Genomic DNA, 21,698 nt, shown 5'->3' on the forward strand with positions numbered 1-21,698 from the left:
GCAGATACTGACTGACGGGATCCTCACCCAGGAGAGATCGTGGCTGGGGGGAGACCCCAGCTGAGGTGTGATCCTGGCTGAGGTGTGATCCCGACTGACCGGACATCCTAGCTGAGGGGAGACCCTTCCTGAGGGGAGACCCTGCCCGAGGCGGGCGCTGGCTGCGGGGCTGTTCCCGGCCACGGTTACCACCCCCCGCCCGCGGCGCGGCCCCGGGGGGCCCTGGCGGGGGGGGGGCGGGGCGGGCGGAGGGGCCCCGCCCGCCCTTCGCGCTGCCCCTGACGGGCGGCACAAGCCCCGCCCCGGGGGGCCGGCGGCGGCGGCGGCGGGGCGTGGCCCGCGCGGCCGGCAGGGCGTGGCGGGGGCGCGGCGGCTGCGGGGGCGCGCGGCGGGGCGTGGCCGGGGCCCGGGAGCGCGCGCGGCGGGGCGGGGCGGGGAGGGGCGTGGCCGGGCGGGCGGGGCGCCGCCGCGGCGGGGCGGCAGTCGGTCGGGCAGCCGCGGCCGGGCTGGGAGCGGCGGCGCGGGGCGGGCTGCGGCGCCCCGTGGGGCGGCATGTCCAAGACGCTGCGGAAGAAGCGGCACTGGCTAAGCAAGGTGCAGGAGTGCGTGGTGTCCTGGGGCGGCCCGGCGGGCCCCGACCCCGACCTCCTGCGCGGCGGCGCCGAGCGCGGCGAGTTCCCCTACCTGGCGGGCCGCCTGCCGCCGGGCGGCGAGGGCGCGCCGGGCCCCGCGCTGCTCTCGGGCAAGGCGCCGGCGCCGGGCGACGTGCTGCTGGAGGTGAACGGCACCCCGGTCAGCGGCCTCACGCACCGCGACACGCTGGCCGTCGTCCGGCACTTCAGGGAGCCCGTGCGCCTCAAGACCGTGCGCCCAGGTGAGCCGGCCGCCGCAGGCCGCGCCGCGCCCGCCGGACCCGCGGCCCGCCCCGCCGCTGCCCGCGCCGCCGCCGAGACGGCCGCGGGTAGGCCCAGCCGCGCCGGCGCCCTGCGGGGCGGCGGGAGGGCCGCGGCGGGGTGCGGGAGCGCCCCGCGGGGCGGCAGCGGCGGGGCCCGGGGCGGCGGGGGGGGCGGGCGGGTGCCGGGCCGGGAAAGTTTCCTCGGCTGCGAACGGCGCGGCCGGGAGGGGGGGGGGGCGGCGCCGCCGCGTGGGGCGGCGGGCGCGAGGGGCCCCGGAGTCCCGCCCCGGCCCCGGGGCGGCGCTGGCGGGCGGCGATCGCTCCCCCGGCCCGTCGGGGCCGCAGCGGGCTGCCCGCCCCGGGCTCGGTGCCGCGGCCCGTCCCGGTGGCCTCTCCCGGGGGCGCCGCTGTCCCGCTCCTCGGCGGCGAGCGGTTGCGGGGGCCCGGCGGCCGCCGCCTCACGGCGCCGAGCGGGGTTCGGGCGGTTCCGTTGCTCCCCGGGGGGGGCCCTGCCCGCCGCCGTGCCCCCCCTCCCCCCCCCGCACCCTGAAGAAACGCTATTTCGTGTTTTTTTCACGGTATTTGTGCGAGCCGCTGCTTGAGGCGGGCGCAGGAGCGTGGGGGCACGCTCGGGAGCGAGGCTTGCCAGGACGCCGTCCCCGCGCCCGCTCGGCTTCGCAGCTGCCGGAGGCGAACGCCGGGAGCAAAGGCTGGGTGTTCTTTTTCCGTAGCTTTGGATTAATTTTGAGTACGATTTAATAACCTAATGATATCAGATGATTGTGGTACAATCTTCTTTATCAACACGCCCGTCAAATGTCAAGCTAATGCTGAATAGTGGCACCTGCAGTCACATGGGCTAATGATTCACAGCGTAAGGAGCTTCAGATTTACCGCTTTCCTGTTCAGACAATCCAGGTGCGAGCTTGGTGTGTTACAAAGAAGCTGTATTTGGTAAAACCGCTTTTCTCTGAATCGTGACTGATAACAGTGTTTCCAGGACCGAAGTCTACAATATTTCTTATACAGCTTCTTTGTTCAACACCTGTCTTGTCCTTTCACAACTGCTGGGTTGCTGTTTGACTTTAGATAATGCATATTTCAATTCAGATTTTCCTCGTTTGACCACTGATGACAAGTCATCCTCTGTATAGAGGCTGTGCGGTTGGTCCTGACGCGTATCACCTGCTAAATTAAAAAAATCCAAACCAACAACAAAAACCCAAACCCACTCCTCAAAAGCACTTACAGAAGCCTGGTAGGCTTTGAAAGATGGCTTTATTTCCAAAATTGGAAATCCTATCTGAATGAAGAAAATAGAAAAGAGCAAATTGCTGCAAGTTAAATGTAAAATAAGAAGATAAAAAAGGAACAAGCTGTTTAAGATAGAAGACAGTAATAAATCCCTTTTAAAAGGAGAAAGTTGTGGAAGGTAAAACTATTGTTAAAAGATCAAAGGAATTTCTTGTATTTACTATGGAGGGGAACAGGGATATTCCTGTGTTGGGACTTTCCGTAACAGGGAGATGTCCCCAGCTGTCAAATTCAAACTGGCAGAAAAGATTTTAGAAAAAATTGGTACAATCAATAGCAGCAAATGGCCAGAGCCAGGTGATGTTTGTTAGGAGTTCCAAATACGAAGTGCCAGTGGCAATGCGTTGCCTGTCCCTTAAATCACGGCTGCCGTGGAGGGGGCGGGAGGTGGGGAGTACAGTGCTGCTGCGGGAAGATCGGCAGGACTGACTTCTGATTCCAGCAAGCTGGTTAAAACTAAAGCTAAGAATGAAACTGTTGGACATGTGAATAAATACCATGTAATGAGGGGAATGTCTTGCCTCTTAGAAGAAAGCCTGCAAGTTCTTTAAGGTTCACCGGTTGGTCTAAACAGACCCAAGTATTTTGGTGTAGTTGATTTTCAAATAGACTTTCAGCAAGGAATCAGTAGATGCTGAATAAGGCTCTCACCAAGTGAGCGTTGTGTGGCAGTGTAGCAGCCGAAAGATACGAGCAGAATTCTCCTGTTGGGTTAGAAACTGGTTAAAATACAGGAACAGTCTTCTCAGCAGAAGGAAGCTACCGCTGGAGTCTTGCAAGGACCTGTGCTATTTAGCATAGTCATCCAGAGCTTGTAAACTCGACACTGGGTTCAGCTGTAGAAAGAGAAGTAGCATTTTTATGCTGATTTTTATATAACTTATGGAACAAATAAAATTGAGGCTTCAGATCCAGCAGTTTTTCCTGTACAGGAACGTACTGCAAGCTTCTTTACCACATCAGATGATTTTTGCAGTAATTTTCTGTGTTAGACTTGGTGTCCTTAAATACAGTATTTTAAAGCATACTGTTTTTCTTGGTTGGGTTTTTTTGCAAGATTGCCCCAGTGGCGCTCGGTGGCAGTATTCCAGTTCGGGTATATGTAATTAGGAAAGTTGTTGACAAGGCGTTCTCTCTGAAGACCTGTGACTTTGAATTTGGCTTCCCTTTACCCCTTGTGATCCAGAGCTGTCCAGCCTTGCTGACCTTGGGAAGGCAGCCGGGGAGGTGCGGGGGGTTGTGGGGGTGGTGGTGGTGAAGGGAGCGAGGGCTGGGTTGCTGGCGGTCCGTGGTGCGCTCATGTGTCGGAATTCTCAGAGACCTTTAATTGCATTACTGGGTTTAAGGTCCTGTTTTTCTCCAGTCAGAACTGCTCTGCCTCAAATCAAATGAACAGTCTTGTTGAAAGGCATGGAGCGCCTCTGCCAGCGGGCCTTTGCGTGCCCGATGGCTCCTCAAATTTGAGTGCTTTGGAGCAGAAGTCTGAGGGGATCCACCTTCAGGGATCTTTACCGTGACAGCGAGGAATTTGTCACCTTGTCCCTGAATTTTAGGTTGTATAAGGTCTTGATGCTCATGGTCTGCCCCCACGTTTTAGAAGGGCAACTTTGGTGTTTAACAGCTGGCTCCATCGTCCTGGTGAAGCCTGTGCAGGTGTCCTGCTGGCCTTGAACAGCGTGTCGGGGGACTGGACTGCTTTATTTCAAGGAGTGATGTGGTCCCTCATTAAAAGCAGCAACAGCTTTAGTTGACAGCAGTAAAAATCTGACAGTAAAATCTGCTGTGATACTTACAGCAAGCTCTTAGAAAATTTAAAATGGAAATTTCAAGATGCTGTTTAGTCTTGTTTGATAAGACACTTGAAAGATATGAATGTTAATTTGGATGCCATCTGTTAACTGCACATCACAAATGATGGACCATTTTGTTGATGAAGAAATTTGTCCTTCCCTTTCTTGCTCTGCCCTTACTTGCTGAGGAGGGCGAACAAGACCGGCGTGCCACGGCTGGGGCTGAGTGTCGTCGGTGCCCAAGCTGTGCCCCGCGTGAGGTCTGGCTCGGGTGCGTGCAGGCTGGCTGGGAAATCTTCGGTTCTGGCGTCGGTAGGGTCTGACGTAGCAAAGACCGGTCTTGGGTTCTCGGTCCAGGCATACTGGCAGATGCTGGGATCCGAGTTGTTTGAATAGAAGTTAGATATCCCTTCGTTTAGCTGATGTTTGAGATCCTAGCCGTAGCTCTGTTTTTGTATAATCCATCATCATCTTGATCAGATGAGCAAAAGGCAGGGCAGAGCAATAATGCTTTTTGTGCAGCGTAATATTGGTATGGCTCTGCACGCACGCTAACGTGGGCCGGCTCATTGTAATGAGTGCATTTGTATTTTAGCCACGCTTGGTAACTGCTGGTTTCAAGCTAATTGCCTGCCTACATGCATCCAAACGATGGCTGCCATGTGGCTCGAGGACCTTCCCCGTCCAGTGTTACTCGGATTAGTACAGCCTTGTAACTGGCTGGCGCTGCTGCAGGTCCTTTTATTTCCATTAAGGAAAAACAAAAGCATTTTGCTTTAGTCAAATCCATTGTCTTTGAGCGCTAAGTTCATCCTCTGAAGGTACCTACTAGTTCCATATGGCATTCAGATTTAGCCAGAAAGATGTTTGTATGTGCAGGCGAGCCTGCTTGCTAAAATACTCATCGATATAACTTTGAATGCCTTCTTTCTTTGTAGCAGCATGGTAGCCAAAATACATCAAAACTGGGTTGCAGACTTAAAGTAACAAAAACTACTGATTATCTGCAAGTTCCTCTTTCTGCAGCCTGAGTTGCCAGATACTATGTAGGAAGGAATGTGTTTTTCTTCCAAACTAAGGAGCTTTGATGAATACAGCTACTCTGTGGCAATTACTATGGTTTCATGGCCACTGTAAGTAGCATCTGGGAAGAAATGGCAGAGTCTCGTAGTTCTTCCACTTGAGAAACGCTTCCAGAGCGCATAGTTTTGTCCCTCGATTATTGGGAGAATGTATGTTGGTGCCATTCCGTCAGAACTGATCTTTAATTAAAAAAGGCCACAAGATTTAAAATTATTAAAAGTGCCCTTCAGACTACATGTCTTTAATAGTCTTGGTGCTTCTGAAACTCTCAAACCTTTGTTTCCCATGTATGTGTTTTACACCATTTCCACAGTCGTGGCTGGGGTGTGTGTTCGTTGTCTCCGGCCCGGGTGCCCTGCAGTAGGGTGTCAGGTTGTGCTTTGGTGGGTTGTTTTCTCCCCAGCTGGGGCACGTGGAGGACTTCCCAGCTCATACTCACAGAACTGGGAGGGCCTCTCTTTTCAGTCCTTCGCGCCGTTTGCAGCGTGCCCCGTCCAAGCTGATGATGCCGCTGCTCTGTGTGCGCTAACCGCGCTCTGCAGCCTTTCAACGTAACGTCGCTGACCGCTTCAGATCTATTGCTTTATCTGAGTTACGATGCATTAGTGCAGAGAATGAGATGGCTGACGGGTGGATGTAGTACTCTGAAGTTCTCAGTGCCAAACTAATATTTTTTCGAGTCAATATCTTTCACTGAATCATGCAATGCTCTTGGGACTTGAGGATCTTGAAGCTGGCAGGGCCTTATCTTACCAAAATGCTCTCCTGATCAAAATCTAGTGCCAGCTTACAAGAAGACAGCTTATTCCTGGGTGCGTTTTCTCACATGACTGTAAAATTGCGTGGTGGTCGATCCCTAAAGCCTGTGTTACCAGCAGGAGTTAACGGAAGCATTTAGAAGTCGCCTTGTGCATGGGGGTCACTTCTCCGAAGCAGAATGAATGAAAACGGTGATTACAAAGACAGTGACTCAGATCAGGATTCAGCACTTGAGACATAATACTCAAAGCTGAGTATGTAAGATCCATTTACATTTTCTCTTGTGCTTGAGGTAGGTACAAAGCCTCTGTGTGGGGGTAAACATTTGCATGTTTGGCAATTAAAGCAGAAAGGAGGGCACGCAGCACTCCGAGGCTGTTTTCGCAAAATCAGATGAATTCTAAATGTGCCGTGTTAAAACAGAGATCAGAGTACACACTAGGATAATTTTGCCTCTCGGAGGAAAGGCATTACCCTAATTCTGTGTTTCTGTGGAAGCTGGCAGTGGGCCAGCTCAGTGATTAAACAGACTAATGTGTTACTCTGCTAGTCTGAGGAGTTGAGGCAGCCAGCTTGGGTCCTTCGGCCCTTAGTGTGCGTTAGGTGGGGGCTGCTGGATGCTGTCATGGAAAGCTGCTCTCCCTGTGTGAGAGTACATGGGGAACTGGTCCATTTTTATACAAAAGAAGGAAAGGCTGATTCATTTCACCACACCAAGAAAAGCCCAAAACATACCGGGTTGCTATAATGAACATGTAGGGTATCCCAGTTTCATGAAACTGAGCAGAAGGCAGATGTGAAGCCTTGAAAAAGGAACCGGACAAGAACTGCTTTCTGCTGGAGGCTGTCATTTCTCTGAAGCACGGGTAGTAGCGATGGCGTGTCCTGTAGCAGTCTGAGAGCCACCTTGCACAAAAAGGTGTTAGCTTGCATCTCGGATGTGTGGATGCAGAGGGCTATCGAGGCTTGCCAAGGGATGGGTATTAGTATGTGCATGTCATTTATAATCTTGTTTCTCATATTCATCTTTATATAAACATATTATTCTTGGCATAGAACATACTGCCTTTCCCTTTCACATACTCCTTTGTTTAAATTTTACAGCGATGAGTACTGTGTTAATGATTTCACCATAAATGCGCTCTAATTATTCTATTCTTTCTTGGCGTGTTAGTCTCAAATGATAACGAGGCCTCATGTGGCTTTTGCTACTGTGCTGCTTAGCACCATGGTTTTAATTTGTACTTTTTTGTTCCCTTCAGGAGAGCCATTCTCTTCTCGTACTGTCCGTTGATGTCTCTCAGGAGAGCCCCAGTAGAATAGCACAGAGTAAGGCAGCGTTCACCTGGAGCCGGCGGCAGAGCAGGCGGTGCGGTCGTGTTCTTCTCCAAGCCCGCCTTCTCTCTGTCCGTGTCCCCTGCTTTAGGGGAGTGGCATTGTCGCTAGGACTGAACGATCAGGCACTTGTATTCCAGTTATTCCTGGAAGGAAATTTTCTCATTCAGGTAGACAGTTTTGATTGAAATTCTTGCATTTATGTTGCTTTTCTATTAAAAAAAAAAACAAACACAATAAAAAAGCTTAGGTTTACATGCCAGCAGAGAACTTGTTTGAAATCCTTGAAACTGTAGTTTTGCCACTACTCTGGAAAGGCAGGAGACTTTCTCTTCTATGTGACCAAAGGAAAGAATGAAATCAACACGAACTTTTATTAGAAGCCATGATTTCAACAGCAGTTTTTCATCTCCGTAGTTTTTGTCTAGGTGTTGCTCTTGAATTCTTGGCTGGCTTTAATGAAATGCTAGGCAGTTGTAGAAAATGGCTGGTTTTTATTGCTTTCAGAAGATAAAATTTCCTTAATTTTTTAAAAGAATTTTCATTTTGCTTTTATAAAACCAAGACACTTTAAACTGCCTTTTTAGAAAATTCCTGAAGTAAACAAGCTGCGCTTGTGTAACTTGCTATGCACTGTGCTCCTTTATTGAAACGTCTGCTTCAAGATATTTTTCAGCTGGTAATTCTTAAAAAAAAAATCTTAAAATATAACAAAGATTGTACATTCAGACTGACAGCTGAAAATTACTCTAGTTTTTATTGTTGCTCTGTTTTAAGGTCTTTGATTTAATTCTTCTGGTTCTTGTTTTTAATTCATGATGCTTCTAAGAAATACCGTTGCATTCATAGGCTGTTAGTTAAATCACATTTTGTTCCCTGAATGGGACCAATTTTCTTCTTCAAAGCAATAGTAATTCCTGAGAGTACTAGATTTGGATTAAGAAAAATATGAGCTCTTTGTATCTGAGAGTAAATTCCTTATTTAGTTCTGCTGAACAGAAGGTGAGGGGAAAATGCAGTAGGAAGATTGCAGACTTGTATTGATCTGTTACACCATCATCGAAACCAGAATCCCAAGTAATTCATCTTCTCAGCTGCTAATTGGTACTTGAATCCATGTTAAATTAATCTTTTTCAGGCCCTCAGCGGGTCACAGTGGGAACGGGGGCTGCTCCCAGGTGACACGCCAGTGGTAGTTGAATACGATGGGCTGGCTTCCAACTAGTCAGGTTTAAAAGCAGGGGCGTATCCTTTCGGTGAAAAGGGGAGTACCCTGGCAGGGGTGGTCGTCAGTGTGGTGTCAAGGAGACTGTAAAGGCACTAATGGAGAGCAGGGCATTGCCACTGGGCGTGCAGCAGGTCGACGGACGCTGGGGTCTCTTATTTTTTCCCCTACTGGCTGTTAACACCTGTGGACAGGCTGTCCCTCAGTGCTGCTGTTGAAGACGCAGATCGGGGTGGTTGCACGTAGCCATGATCTGTGATCAGTTTAGGCGTAGCTTTCCATGTGAAATACAAACACAGCAATCTTTTGTTCAAGCTTATGTTGCTGTGCTTTTTTACGTCATGTGCAAATGCGACATGTTAAAGTAATGATCTTATGTGGAAATGTAGTTTCATGTGCAAAGCACACCCAGGTTGTTAGACGTAACTGGGCTTTCTCTGCTGGTGAGCTTTTAAAGCGTGTTTTCATAGGTGCCTTTAGAAACGCGTGCTTAAAGCTACTTTTCAATATGTGTGTTTCTCAAGCCTGTAACTTCTCATGAATTGCTGGTTGCTCTCAGTTGAATGTGACTTCTTCAAATTGAAAACCGGTTGTGTGTTTACTATCCATCCTGTGTCACTCTTCTCCTGCTGAATAATAGTCTAGTTTGTATAGCTTGATCCACTGTAAATTATTTTCCTGAGATACACGTAAAAGGTTAATTCCTTTAAGCTCTGGATTGCCATATCTCTTCAGTTGCCTGTATAAAAAATGTAAAGCTCGAATTCTAGCTCCGTCACATCACGGTACACTTGAATATTGATTCTTATTGTGTTCTACTTCAGTGCTGTTTCATTACTGACTTTTGGTAATAAATACAATCACACTAACAGCTGGTGTCTTATGAATATGAATTGTGGATGCTATATAAACATCAGAGGTATTCTGGTTTTTGGTGTCTAGAAATTCACTAGTTCCATCTGCATGATAACGAAGTATTTCAAAAAGGTGGTAAAGGCAATCAAGAAGGTTAATGTGATTGTGTGAATTATCTGTTACTAAAGCTGTCTTTCTTAATCCCCTGCATTTGGAAATAGAGAACATGCACTCTTACCGATCCAGACTGGCATTGCCCTAACATGAGAACCTAACCCAGAATCTGGCTGCAACGATAGTTGCATTGCACTTTCACAAGAACGGTTGGTGTGGTGGGACAAGGACCATCCCTGGCAGCGGGTGTTTAGAAGGATCCAGCAGCATCACCTTGTCTCTGCCCCGGCGCAGGTGCCTGAGCCGACACGCGCAGGGCAGGTCGGACCCAGCAGGGAACGTGGGAGCTGCACGGCGCAAGCTAGTGTTGCCAACTTCTGCGAATAATGTTGGGGAGTACTTCTGAGGATGATTGCTTGCCTTATCTCAAAGAGGCAGAAGTAGAGGAGATGCAAAAGAAAGAGATCGCCAGCCTGGAAAGACTCTTGTGCAATGAGACAGAGAAAGGTGGAATTACAACACAAAGGAAATGAGCTCGAGGAATAGGACTATGCAGTAACGGTACAAAAGAGCAGGATTAGGAGTTTGTTGCTGCTTCTCTCGCAGCACAAGTACGAGGCCATAACCCACAGCAGATAATCCCTGACAGCAGGAAACGTGTCTTCAGGCGTGTGAGGTGCCAGGGCAGTCCCTGGAGTCGGGTTCAACAAGGTTAAGTGATTGTTTGAACTTTGCCTTCTCATGCTTGCTATTCTAGTGACTTGAACATGCTAATTAATTACTGTGTGGGGGAAGGCACAGATCTTCAGGTGTCTTCTAATTTGGTCCCAGTAGACTGTCAAACTGAAGACAGGGGAACGCCTCCCTCGTGTGCTGGATGTGATTTAAAACTTTACCTTTTTGTGTCGGTCAAGTGGGAGCTGCGGGAGCCTATGGAGGCCCAGCACCTACAGACACCTCTGTTGGGGTGGAGTTCATCCCCTCCAAGCACTCTGAATGTTCATACACCACTGGATGTCACCTGGGCTTCTCAGGAGGTGGGGACATGGCAGTCCTCCCCCCCCCCCCCCCCCCCCCCCCTTGTTGGACTATAAATATAAATGTATTTGTATATCCATTTGGGCTGGAGGGTGGCAGTCTGAGACAGGGTGCGAGAGCACGCTTGGCACAGGTGCCTTTGGAAGAGCTGCCCCGTTGCGCTGGAGGGCCTGGGGTCTCCGTGCGGCCGCTGGGCTCTCGTGGCGGTGCGTGGGGCATGCGTGGGCTCCCCACCCGGGAAGGGCTGCGCCCCGCGGGCGGGCGGCCTGTTTGGCAGACTCTGGCCCGGCGGAGCCTGAAATGTTTGCTTTGCAGGGCACGTCGGCCACTTCTTGGCTCTGACGTGCCTCCCGGGTTTTCAGGTGCGACACCCGACGCGGGTGCAGCGAGCTGCCCTGCCGGGCAGGGGCACCCAACGGTGTCCGACTCCATGTGCCGCAGGGCTGCCGCCGGGCACGGGGCGGCTGCCCGAGGGCCGCCGCGAATCCTGCGACGGAGGAGGTAACTGCGGGCGTGAGAGGCAACCTGGGTGTTTCCAGGGTTGATTTTTGAAGCTTATTAACGACAGGAAATAAAGAATTGGATTTTTTTTTTAAAGGTACAGCTTTTATTGAAAAGGCATTCAAGCACCTGGAAGGTGTGAATCAGGGTGATGTTTACTCTGTCTTGGATTCTTGGCTTGCAGATTTACAACATCCAGTAGCTATCTGCAGCCCATTACAGGTTTACATAAAAACACTTTCAGAAGCTTTCAACTCAAGATGCATCATAGACTAAACATTGTAGTCATTTAAAAGAAAAACCAAGCTCCCTTCCTCGCCCACCCCACTGAAACCCACACGCATTTTAAGCCTGGCCATTAGGCGTTTCACTTCTTTGTAGTGCAAATATGAATAAAGATCTCATGTCTTAGAAAAATAAATGAATGGTTGTTGTGTTCCAGTGTTGTTTGCCTCCCGGTAATCAAATGCAGTTTGAGGTATACATCATCGGCCAGTTTCTCTGAGCCATGAAGAACATCGAAGGCCATTTTGAATTTCAAAAATACAAGTTGGGAGATCTGTGCAGTCATCTGCCAGAAATTGCTCTGAAAAACAGCCATTGATACTTGTTGGTTTAGCCTGTATATCAGGCTTTGAATGTGGAGAACATAAAGGAATGCATTTAGTGCCGAGTTTCTACTGAAATGCCCCTGCTACCTTTGCCAGAGCTTTTTTTGATAAAACATTTAGGGATAAGTTAATTTCTCTTGGACTAGGATTGGCTCCCAGTTGTATTTTGAGAGCAATTGAATGTTCGCTATTATGTTTTAGGATTCAAACTGTGTCCCTTCTATTAAGGACTGCTTTAGCATGCAGGCGAGGGCATAGCATGCAATTCGGGAACCGTTTTGCCAGGACTCGTCTGTTTGCCCTTTGAAAGGGTTTGTCCGCTCTCGCGTGCTCTGTGGGCAGAATGGGGTGCGCTGGGATGGGGGAGACGGGGAAAGGCCGTGACCGGGCTCGGGCTTTGCCCCTGGGAGTCCTCCCCGGCCACTGCATCAGGCCTCCTTCTCGGATCCCGCTTCCCCTCGGCGTGGCCAAGGTGCGACTCTGTCCGGGTGCGCTCCCGCGGCTGGCGAGCAGGCGGCGAGCGCGGAGCTTTGGTGCGGGCGTGCTGCGCTTGCGGCGGGGCAGGAAGCGGCTCTCCGTGCCCCCGGGGTCCCGCTGGGTGCCGGCGGGGCGGCAGAGAGCTATCTCGGCACGTCCCCAGCGGGGTGGGAGTCGTGGCGCACGCTCCAGTTTTGTGCTTAGCCAGAAGAAACACGTCTGAAAAAAACCTCCTTTCATGTTGATGAAAGAACAGATGAGAGAAGAGGATTCCATCTGAAGTGGCTGCTTAATTACCGTTTGATACGGTGATGTAGTTTATCAAATTAAGTTGTTTAGTGGAAATAATGTTAGGGTACAAAGTGTGTTTTGCTCTAGAGCAGTAACTTTCAACTTGTTTGTCTGAATTTCCCAGTGTCACCAAGTCTTGCGTGGTGAAGTTAAGCCAGTTTTTAATCTGTGTGCTCTTAAATGCTTTGTGAACACCGCGGGCGTCGTTCAGGGCATCTCAGCCTTCAGTGGCCGCGGGCCGAGACGCGCTGCTGCGGGGCGTCTGACAGAGCGGTGCGGCCTCTGGTGACCGACCAAAAAGGCTCCCAGAAAGAAACTTAAAACATGGCCTAAGGTATTTGATCTGCAGTTGAGAAGGTCTTAAAGTATCTGCAAATATCTCTTTCTTAAGTGATGGAATCAGGCAGCTGGGTGAATCCAAATAGTTAAACCAGTTCTAATTTTTGATATCCTAAGAAAAAAATTACCTGATTCAGTGTTAAGCATAAATAAATCATTCTTGTAAGTCATTGAAAATAAAATTCCTGTGGTGGTTATTGCTGGTAGTAAACGTTATAGAGAAATGGACAAAGCAACTGATACGTGACTTTGTGCTTTTGTTTTGTGTGATTATTTTAACAATGTTACCTTAAAGATAATGAAGTGTTTGTAGCCTTCAGTTGACTAGGTGGTTTGCTGTGTAATTTAGTAAAGAAAACTTCTTCAAAAAGCATTTGAAATAGTTCCTGTGGTTATAGCCAGGCCTTCGGAAAAACTAGCGTGTTGGACATGCATTTTGGATTCTGAAAAAAGCAGGACGTAGCCAGGGAGCGGTGTCCAGCGTAAAAGTTAGTGGGTCTGGGTAGGAAAATCAGTCTCTCAAAACAGGTTGAAACAAAAAGCACAAGTCATGATAGAAGTTTTCCTTTTCCCTGCAAGACTTTTTGGAAGATCACAACCAAAGTGCAACCGAAGTTTATTCTGTTTGGCGCATTTCTTACGTTTGCGCGGCTGGTCGCCTGCCAGCTTCATCCTGCAGCCGAACACGGAGGTACACGTGTGTAAGGTATTTCTTCTTTTCCTGACATTATTAAAAAGCAAAACATGAAAGTATTGACAAATTATTTGAAATCGGTGCAGGTCAGCGTGCTGATCAAGTATTTGCCTCCTGCGCTAAGTATGAAAAAGCTGATGACATTGGCGGATTTTTAAATCGTTTAGACATCATTTTTTGCTCAGATGGACAACACCACCCCCCAACCTGCTTCAGCCTTCCCCCTCCCCCTAAGAGTTCATTGCCAGTATATGCAGCGTTGTTGTGGTCGTATGCCAGTTTACCCTGACCTTTTTGCGGTAGACAGAAGCAGAGTTTGCTGGCACTACTCATTAAATGCAAGAGGATTAGCATCCAGTTTATTTTCTCTAAAACCACAGAACTAAGCCCTAAAGTTTTAGGTCTGTAGAAATGATTTCCTCCTAATGCATGTACTTGGGGGGGAATTTTAGAATCCTGTTATGTAAGAGACAGAGCCCTATATTAATCCCAGGGAATGATGTTTAATGGCTTGTTTCATCCTTTATTGGTCTAAAGAATTCCTCAGAAATCAGCTGACCAAAAGTGCCGGGGAAGTATTTTCACCTCTGCTGCTGAAACTGTTATTGCTCAGTAATTTTACTGATCATCTTTGCAGGGAGGTTAGATTGTAAATGCTTTGGCGCAGGGAGAATCTGTGTGTGAGAACTGCTTCGTACTGTGGGTACCACCGAGTACCAGTAAGTGATCAAACACAGTGTTCCATCACTGAGCAATATTTTGAAATATTTATTGCCTTGGTTTTGCTTCAAGTTGATAGTGTTTCCTTGGAGGACAGTGTTTGTAATGTGAACTTTGAGGCATTGTCTTTGGTGTACGACAAAAAATGCTAATGACACAAGTTCGAAGACAAAAATGCTGTGATTTTATTTTGTATTGAGAGTTGGTCCCTACTGTGTGAAACAGTTTTGTATGAGTAAATAAAAATCGTCATCCATTATTCTAGATCTTGGACATCTTCAGATGCCACTCATGCATGTACTTTTGAAATGGCTTTTTATAAAAGTATTAATATGCCATATTTAAAAATATTTTAAAAAAATCTATTCACTGATAGATAAGGTATGAGCTGTTGATGGGTATATGCAGCTGGTGGTTAAACTACACGGAATAGCTGGGAAACAGCTAACTGGCTTGTGCTGTGTCCTCTTAGGAGTTTTGAAAAAGACAAATAGTTATGTCCTTGACAGACCTACGTGCTATTATTAAACCCTGTTTTGTGGCTTATTTACAGGCAGCAGGAAAAACGTTCTACTCAATGCAAGGCCTGAAGTATGGCTCATGTTGTGGAATTACGGACTACAGCAACTTGCCTCTAAATTGCAGGCTTTCCTGTCTGCCCTACTTACTCAATATAAAAAAAACCCTAATCCTGTGGATTTTGTTTCCCTCTCTGTAGGACAGCAGTGAGTAATTACTTTTCTCTGGTGAAGGTAGAGATGCTGGAGAAGTTTAATTAATGCCCATTAGGAGATGCTGCTAGTACTTAAATGAATTCATTAGGGCAGGGCACTTAATGTTCACCAAAACAGCAAATAGTTGCAGCGGACTGAATGTTGTTTATGCTGTCCTGTGCGTTATATCTTTTTGTTCTGCAAAGTATTTCAGGATACGTGGGTCTTCCTTAGCCAGGGACATCTTTTCTAACCCCTATGTAAAGTGTTTGGATTCAAAATGAGGTTTGGGTTTAGAGCATAAATCTCTAAATCTCTCGCTGCTTCGTTGCTGCGGAATTGAGCAACGTTACGGGGAAAACGGTACATTTGTCTGCTCAGCCGCAAGGTACCGCACTGGAAATGCTTCACCGTCGCTTGGTTTTGCTACCTGAATAGCCTTATTAATATGAATCTTCCATATGAATCTTTCTGCCTTAGGAAATAACTTGCAGAAGGCAGCGAGTGTTGTGGCTGCTTGTGTCCTGGGGCGTCGTGAATAAAGTCGCCCACCCGAGAGCTCCCGCGCGAGCGCCGGTGCAGTTTTGGGTGTCCTTCAGCCCGACTTGTCTCAGGTGGAGAGTGAAGTTTAAGGGTGCTTCTGAGGCAGATCAGAGAGCGGATGAGGAGCCCCGAGGCCACAGCTCGGATGGCCTTTGGTGTCTCCCCGTCGGTGTGTGTTGGTGAGAGTGTGTCGGTGTCAGGGTCTGCCCCGGGTTCGGTGGAACACTCAATTTGTGATTTCAAACTGGAGTTACAAATATTTGTGAATCACAAGTATTTGTATTGCTGAAACGATGTTCTTGGCACATTTTTAAAACAGAAGCATAGATAAGTGATTTGCACCGTTGTTGATTTAAAGCTGTTTCCCAAAATTAGCTGTCCGCCGTCAGAACTGTCAGCTGCTTTTAAAAGAAGCATCGGAAGCGTTTGTGCTGTTCAGACGGTTCCTTATCCCAAATACTGAGAGTTGGAACTCTGGAGACTGGAGAACACTGTTACTGTGCTGTGATTTGCGTAAACTTAGTAAACTTTGGCCGTGCAAAAGCCTGATTTCAGCACAAATTCCGTAACAAAAAAATGGCGACAGGTGTGTCTGTTCGGAGGCAGGAGGGTATCGGCTTTCTCTGGTCTTTGCAGAGGGAGGGAACACGGAACGAACGTGGGGATTGCTTTGTGGGTGGGCTACTGCTCCAGCTGTGGTGCTGAGCACTGCTTGAAATGGAATTACTTTCCTCAGGCGGCGGTGGTGCTTCTGGGGGCAGCGGTAGCCCCGAGGATGGGATCCTGGCGTCTTCCTTAACCTTTTTCCTCGGCCTGTATTTGTACACAAGTGTGCGTAGTATTTCCACAGGGAAGTTTTAAAGTATTCAGAAACTACCAGCTGTGCTCTGCTTTTTTCTCTCAATTAATAGTACTAAAAATAGCATATTCTTCCATTCAGGCATCAAACTCTGATAAGTAATGTGAAGTGTCATGCTGTAGGAATAGTAAAAGGGTTTTCACCTGAGGAAGTTCTTTCTGTGGGCTGTTTTTTCTTCTTCTGAGTGAAATGCAGCAAAGAGTAAAAGGGCTTAAATCAGTTTCTGCTTTGTTGAATCACCTTCAGGGGCATAAAATTTGTTGTTCTTAAATCCTTATTTATTGCTTCTTGGCAAATACATCTGTCTTCTCCCCCCCCCCCCTTTGAACTGTGCTCTTAAGAGGTCCGTTGCTTTTCCTGGCGTGTGTGGTTGCAGAGATGCTGGGTATTAGGGAAATGGCAAAGAAAAACAATATACCTCTCATGTTTTCAAAAAACACAGTTATTTGTCAGAACTTTCTTATCTAAAGAATTTGAAATTGGGACTTGAGAACTGGGCCCTTTGTTCAGGCTGCTTGCAGTGATCTGGAAAGATTTAGTGTTTATTGTTAGCTGGAAGTACAAGTTTTAAATGCAAAGTGTGAGGCTTTTCTTATATTTAACAAATATGTGGAGATAAAAATAAAATCTGCTTTCTGAAGTAACGATGTGCATCTGATTCACACGCAGGAAGTTCGAGTGATGCCTGCAGACGTAGCTGGACCTCAGGGCTGCAGCAGACACTGCAAAATAAATTAAGAAGCAGAGGATATTTGAAATTTCGCTCTTCAAAATCTATTCTCAGTCTGTGTGTTGGACATGCATTAGTTTTTTTACAGTCGCCCCTTCCCAGTGGTGGTACTCCTGGCACGAGAAGCCCTCCTGCTGCGCGCAGGGTGCTGGGCCTTCCGAGCAGGTATCGATGTGCTTCCTACCAAGTACGCACAGCGCTGGTTTCACCCGATTGCTCTGACGGTGCCTTCGGGAAAGCCCCGTTAGTCTCTTAATAAGAATTTGAACTGGCAGGTAAAGGCAAGCTAATCTCTGCTTCATCACGTTATTTATTTGAGCAGCAAGGTGCCTGGTTTCTTTTCTTTGCCGTTTCTATATAGCTGCCAATGGGGACTGAACGGTGAATTTGGGAATTTAAATGGTTTTGTTTAGTAACCATCAAGTGCTACCTGTGTAACTGCTACCCGATTCTGACTCGATATGATGAGTAAAATTAGGCCGGACCTTGATTATGTTCCAGGCAGTTTTGTGAGGTGACGATGGTTAGGACAGGTACCTGCTGTCGGAATTGCTGGATGTAGTTTTTGTGACCGTAGGTGCGGGGTAGCTTTCCATCATCTAGCTTTATGTTTTACTGGTAAGTTGAGATATATATAAAATCAACTTACATGTAAGTTCTGTTTGAATGACCGAGGCTGTCTGTGTATATGATATTATATATCATATGCTTGCATTCAAAAGGAAAAAGGTAACCTTTTAAAACACTTACCTTGAGGTTCATGTGTGTCCTGGAAGCAAGGAGAAAGGAAGCATTTTAGTAAGAAGTCTTTGCTGTGCGTAACAGAAGTATCTGCTCAGTGAAATGCTGTGCTCTGCCGATAGCAAAGCATTTCAAAGAGGTTACTGCGGAACCTATACGGTCAGACAAGGATGACAGAAAAGAGAATGATGCAATAAATAGAGGGAAAAACTACCGTGCTGTCAGTTTGGGTGTTCCTGTTGGGTTTGCATCCATAGCTGTCCTCTGATTGACTGTGAATTGTGAACAGAAATTAGATTTGGCTTTGCCTTCAAAGCTGTCTTTTTATTTGAACTGCTTTCTTATGAGAATTCCATTTCTGTGTCAGTCTTGAATTTAGTGAGCTCTTTAAGCAGATATAAATGAGTCCAGCCTTTGGAGACAGCTGCATAAAGACGATGACTGGCAAGCTTCCCAAGCTGAATGCATCGCAATCAGAGAGCGAAGTGCTCCGAATGTGAAACTTTTATTATTGTAACTGGATGACCCTTTCCGTCTCAGTCTGCACAAACATTGTTATTTTGCTTACAACATCTACCTTGTGCTGAACTTTCAGGGGCAAAAATTAATCTGAAAGCAACTGGTGGAAGTTAATCACTGAATCTAATGATTATCATCCGCACAGTTGTTGCAGACGTCTGCCGGGGAGCAGTTGTTTTCTGCCCTGTGCTTTAGACTTTGATTCTTGTTCCCTGCTGATAGGTCAATTTTGTGGCCTTTTATTGTGCATAGAGAAGGGCTGGCAGGTGTCTTGGAAGCCAACCCGAGTGAAGTGGTGTGCGCCGTTTGTATCTGACTGCAGCCGTGGCCCACGAGGACCTTCTAAAATCAGGTCGTTGAGGTTAAGTATGGTTGTACGTGGCTTACATAGACTCATTCTTACGATGGAAAGTACAAAGTAAAAATGAAAATGGCAGTGATCTTGCTTGAAGTTGCTGTCCTTTTCGTCTCTGCTTCAACTAGTTCTAGTTTACAGCACATTTTAAAGTAGCAGAAGGTGGTTCTGAAGCGAAAAATAATTGGAAATACAGCTGTCGTGTTCCTCATGCAGAATGACCCCTCCACAGATGAACAAAAGCCAACATGTGCCAGCTAGAACCTAATCTGCTCCAGAATTGACCTGTGGCCTGTGCTTAGTCATTTGCATAGGCAGCAATGAAAGAGCGAGTTTTGTTTAATGTTCAGTAAGTTCTGGTTATGAAAACGAGATTTATCAGTTTAATGAACAGGTTATCTGCCCTTTCTTAATCTGCCAGTCTCTCAAGTGCAGATGTTCTGAAAACTTTATTACAGAAACATTTCTTCAAAGAAGATTATCTTGTAAACAATTTATCTGGAAATTTTACTCTTTTTTTATTTTTTAAGCTTCTCCTGATAATATTTGGTGGATAAAAGCACGGAGGAAAGGGAGCAAATAAATCTCAGTTCAAAGTTGCTGAGAGTGCTGCGTGTCAGGCTCTGGGGCTGAGGGAGCGAAGTGGCTTCGGCCATACGGTGGGCCACCGTGTGACCCTGCGGTCAGGCATCAGGAGGTGCTTTGGTAAGTGGTTGCCGGAATACCCTACAAAATGCACCTTCCCGCTGCCAAGCTCAGCGTGAGGATGCTCTCTGCGTGGCGGTTCTGATGAGACGGGCACTGCCGTGCGGCCAGGACTCACCTCCGCAGGACGGGCAGTGAGCTGGGCTTTGGCCCGGGCTGCTCCGAGACGTGGAACTGCTCGGGAGACCAGGTCTTGCAGAATGGGTGACTCCAGGAGCGTGCGTTATTCCCGTTATGTTCTCCTCCTGAGCTGCAGCAATCTTTAATCAATGCCTTGCGATGAGGAAATAGGAATGTCTCTTACCTATTTCGTGTCTGCCCTAGCCAGGCTTTCCATTCTTCTGTAAGATACAGGGGTTCATTAGTAATCGGAACGTCTGCATATTAATAGCTGTTAGTTAATAAACTCATTTACCAGCTGCTTTTTCCACATGCTGACTGACATACTCCGTTGAGATTGTTTTCTTACAAACTACCGATAGATAAGAAGACGAAGAAATGCTGAGAAGCAGATGTTGCATGACCAAGTACCCAGCTGTGTACTAACAAAATGAATCTCAGGGTGATTAGTTAACAACTCCTTGGCAGTCAGAGGCATGTGTAAAACAGTAAACACAGCATGAGGAAATAATAATAATAATAATTTACAAAAAAAGAGGCATTTTCTGGACTTAAAACATTGGCAACATCCGTTCAACCATCTGTGGTGCTGAAGAGCTGACAGTGTTGTGGGTAAGTCACACCAAGGTCAGCTGAACTGACGTAGGAGTCCTTAACCCTTTATTGGCAAAACATTTCTGTTTTCTAAGCATGGGCTGCAATTGTAATTTGAATGATGTGAGACCCACAGCAGGGATATAAAGTGTCAGTAAAGGGAAATAATCACTAGTGCTGCGGAGTTTTTACCTGCTGTTACGTGAAGAAGTTTAGCCAACGGTGGCAAAGCACGGGAGCTGACAAAAAAAAGGCAGCCAGCCATTTAAAGTTAACTTTTAAAGTTTAAGGTTAACTCTCTTACTGGAATGGAGTTGGCATTGTTGTATCTATGGGTGAGTGCGTTCAAAGGAGGAAGTTAAAGATCGTTATGACCTTCTGGCTATATAATTTAGAGCTGCGGCTGCAGTTACAGCAGTCTGCCCTCTCTGCAATGCTGCTTTTTTTTATCTCTCTCATTAGTGCTAGGCTGTGAATGCCGTCATCCTTCCCTTTTTACCCCCTGCAGTGCCCTTCTTGCTCCTGCTGTCCAACAAGATAGCACAACCGTGTTTTTCTGACAAGTTACTCATCACAGGTTGTAACAGTTTGAAGAGTAAATCTGCAGAAAGCGTGTAAGTTGTGCACGCTGCTTTTCAGCACGTGGCTATAAGGGGATTTATTAGAGCAAAGATGTATCTACAAAATACAGAATTAACATTTAGATTCTACAGTAGCCGCCCTGGCAGTGTGGCTGGTTTCAGGCATGTTTTCATGCAGGCAGATGACGGGAAGGCGCGTGGATTTTCAAGTCCAGTGCTGATCCGTGCGTGCACAGGGTGGCTTTGTGAGCTGGACGTGGCTGCGGCGCTCTGCACAGCCCCGCGGGACGTGCCCGTGGGGGCAGGTTTAGATTGGGTCAGGCTGGGAGTGTAAGGATGTGGGGAGCTCCTGAAAGGGAAGAGTTGTTGACTGGGGGTGGGTTGGTTGGGTTTGGTTTTGTCTTGCTCACTGGCTGTTTCTTCTGAAAAAAGCTGCTTCCGTGGTGCAACGGGTTCAATCGTGTTCACACGTGCTGGGTACCGTTAGGGCAGTGCGGGGACTGACAGAAAGAATGAGAACATGATGTTGTCCACAAGATGCTGGAAACGCTTCTCTGATAATGTAACAGGAGGTGTAAGGATTTTAATTTTTGTAATTTTATTTGGTTTTGTCACGTGCATATCACCTGCATAAGGCACAAACCCCTCTGCCGGGAGGCGTTTCCCCGCTGGGCTCGGCAGCCTCCCCCGCCGCCGGCGCCTCCACGGATGCCGCCGGTGCTGGTCTGCGCTCGGGCCGAGGAGCTGCGTTTGCCCCCGCTGCGTGTCTGGTTGCTTGGTGCCTGGGTTCGGGTTTTAGCCCAGAGGTGGGATCGTGTGCTCGGAGGCTTTGATGAGCAGCTGTCTTAAAATACTCAGGATGGCGGGGTTTTTCATTCAGTATTAGGACAAAGTGTCGAGTACTGCAGCTTTCCTCTGTAGGGCTACTCTGGATGTACCCTGTGTATACTTCTGCGTGGCACATTGGCTAACATAATTTATGATATCGTTAAGAACTTGTAAAATGTAAGCAGGCTTTGGACTTTCTTAAGAAACTTCACAATGTTAGACCATATGCAAATAATAAAATTTAAAAACATCAGTATAGATCTGTCCTGTTAATTTTACTACTGCTTACAAATACTGTCCTTCTGGATTGTTCTTTGTACTTCAAGTAGTTTGCCAAATAATTGAGTTAATATTATGTTTCAAGCAAAA

At 47.6% G+C, this 21,698-nt stretch overlaps 1 protein-coding gene across 2 annotated transcripts in view; it reads left to right on the forward strand.

Moving 5' to 3' along the window:
* The first annotated feature begins 475 nt into the window (after window positions 1–475).
* Window positions 476–21,698, forward strand: part of MAGI3 (membrane associated guanylate kinase, WW and PDZ domain containing 3) — a 74,751-nt gene continuing 53,528 nt past the window's right edge. For both annotated transcript variants that reach the window (XM_064472051.1, XM_064472052.1), the window contains exon 1: window positions 476–874. In XM_064472051.1, the coding sequence (XP_064328121.1) occupies window positions 553–874 (322 nt within the window). In that variant the 5' untranslated portion in view covers window positions 476–552. The remainder of the gene's footprint in view (window positions 875–21,698) is intronic.

Source organism: Phalacrocorax carbo, chromosome 23, assembly GCF_963921805.1.
Source record: "Phalacrocorax carbo chromosome 23, bPhaCar2.1, whole genome shotgun sequence".
In the NCBI taxonomy this organism is placed as follows: domain Eukaryota; kingdom Metazoa; phylum Chordata; class Aves; order Suliformes; family Phalacrocoracidae; genus Phalacrocorax; species Phalacrocorax carbo.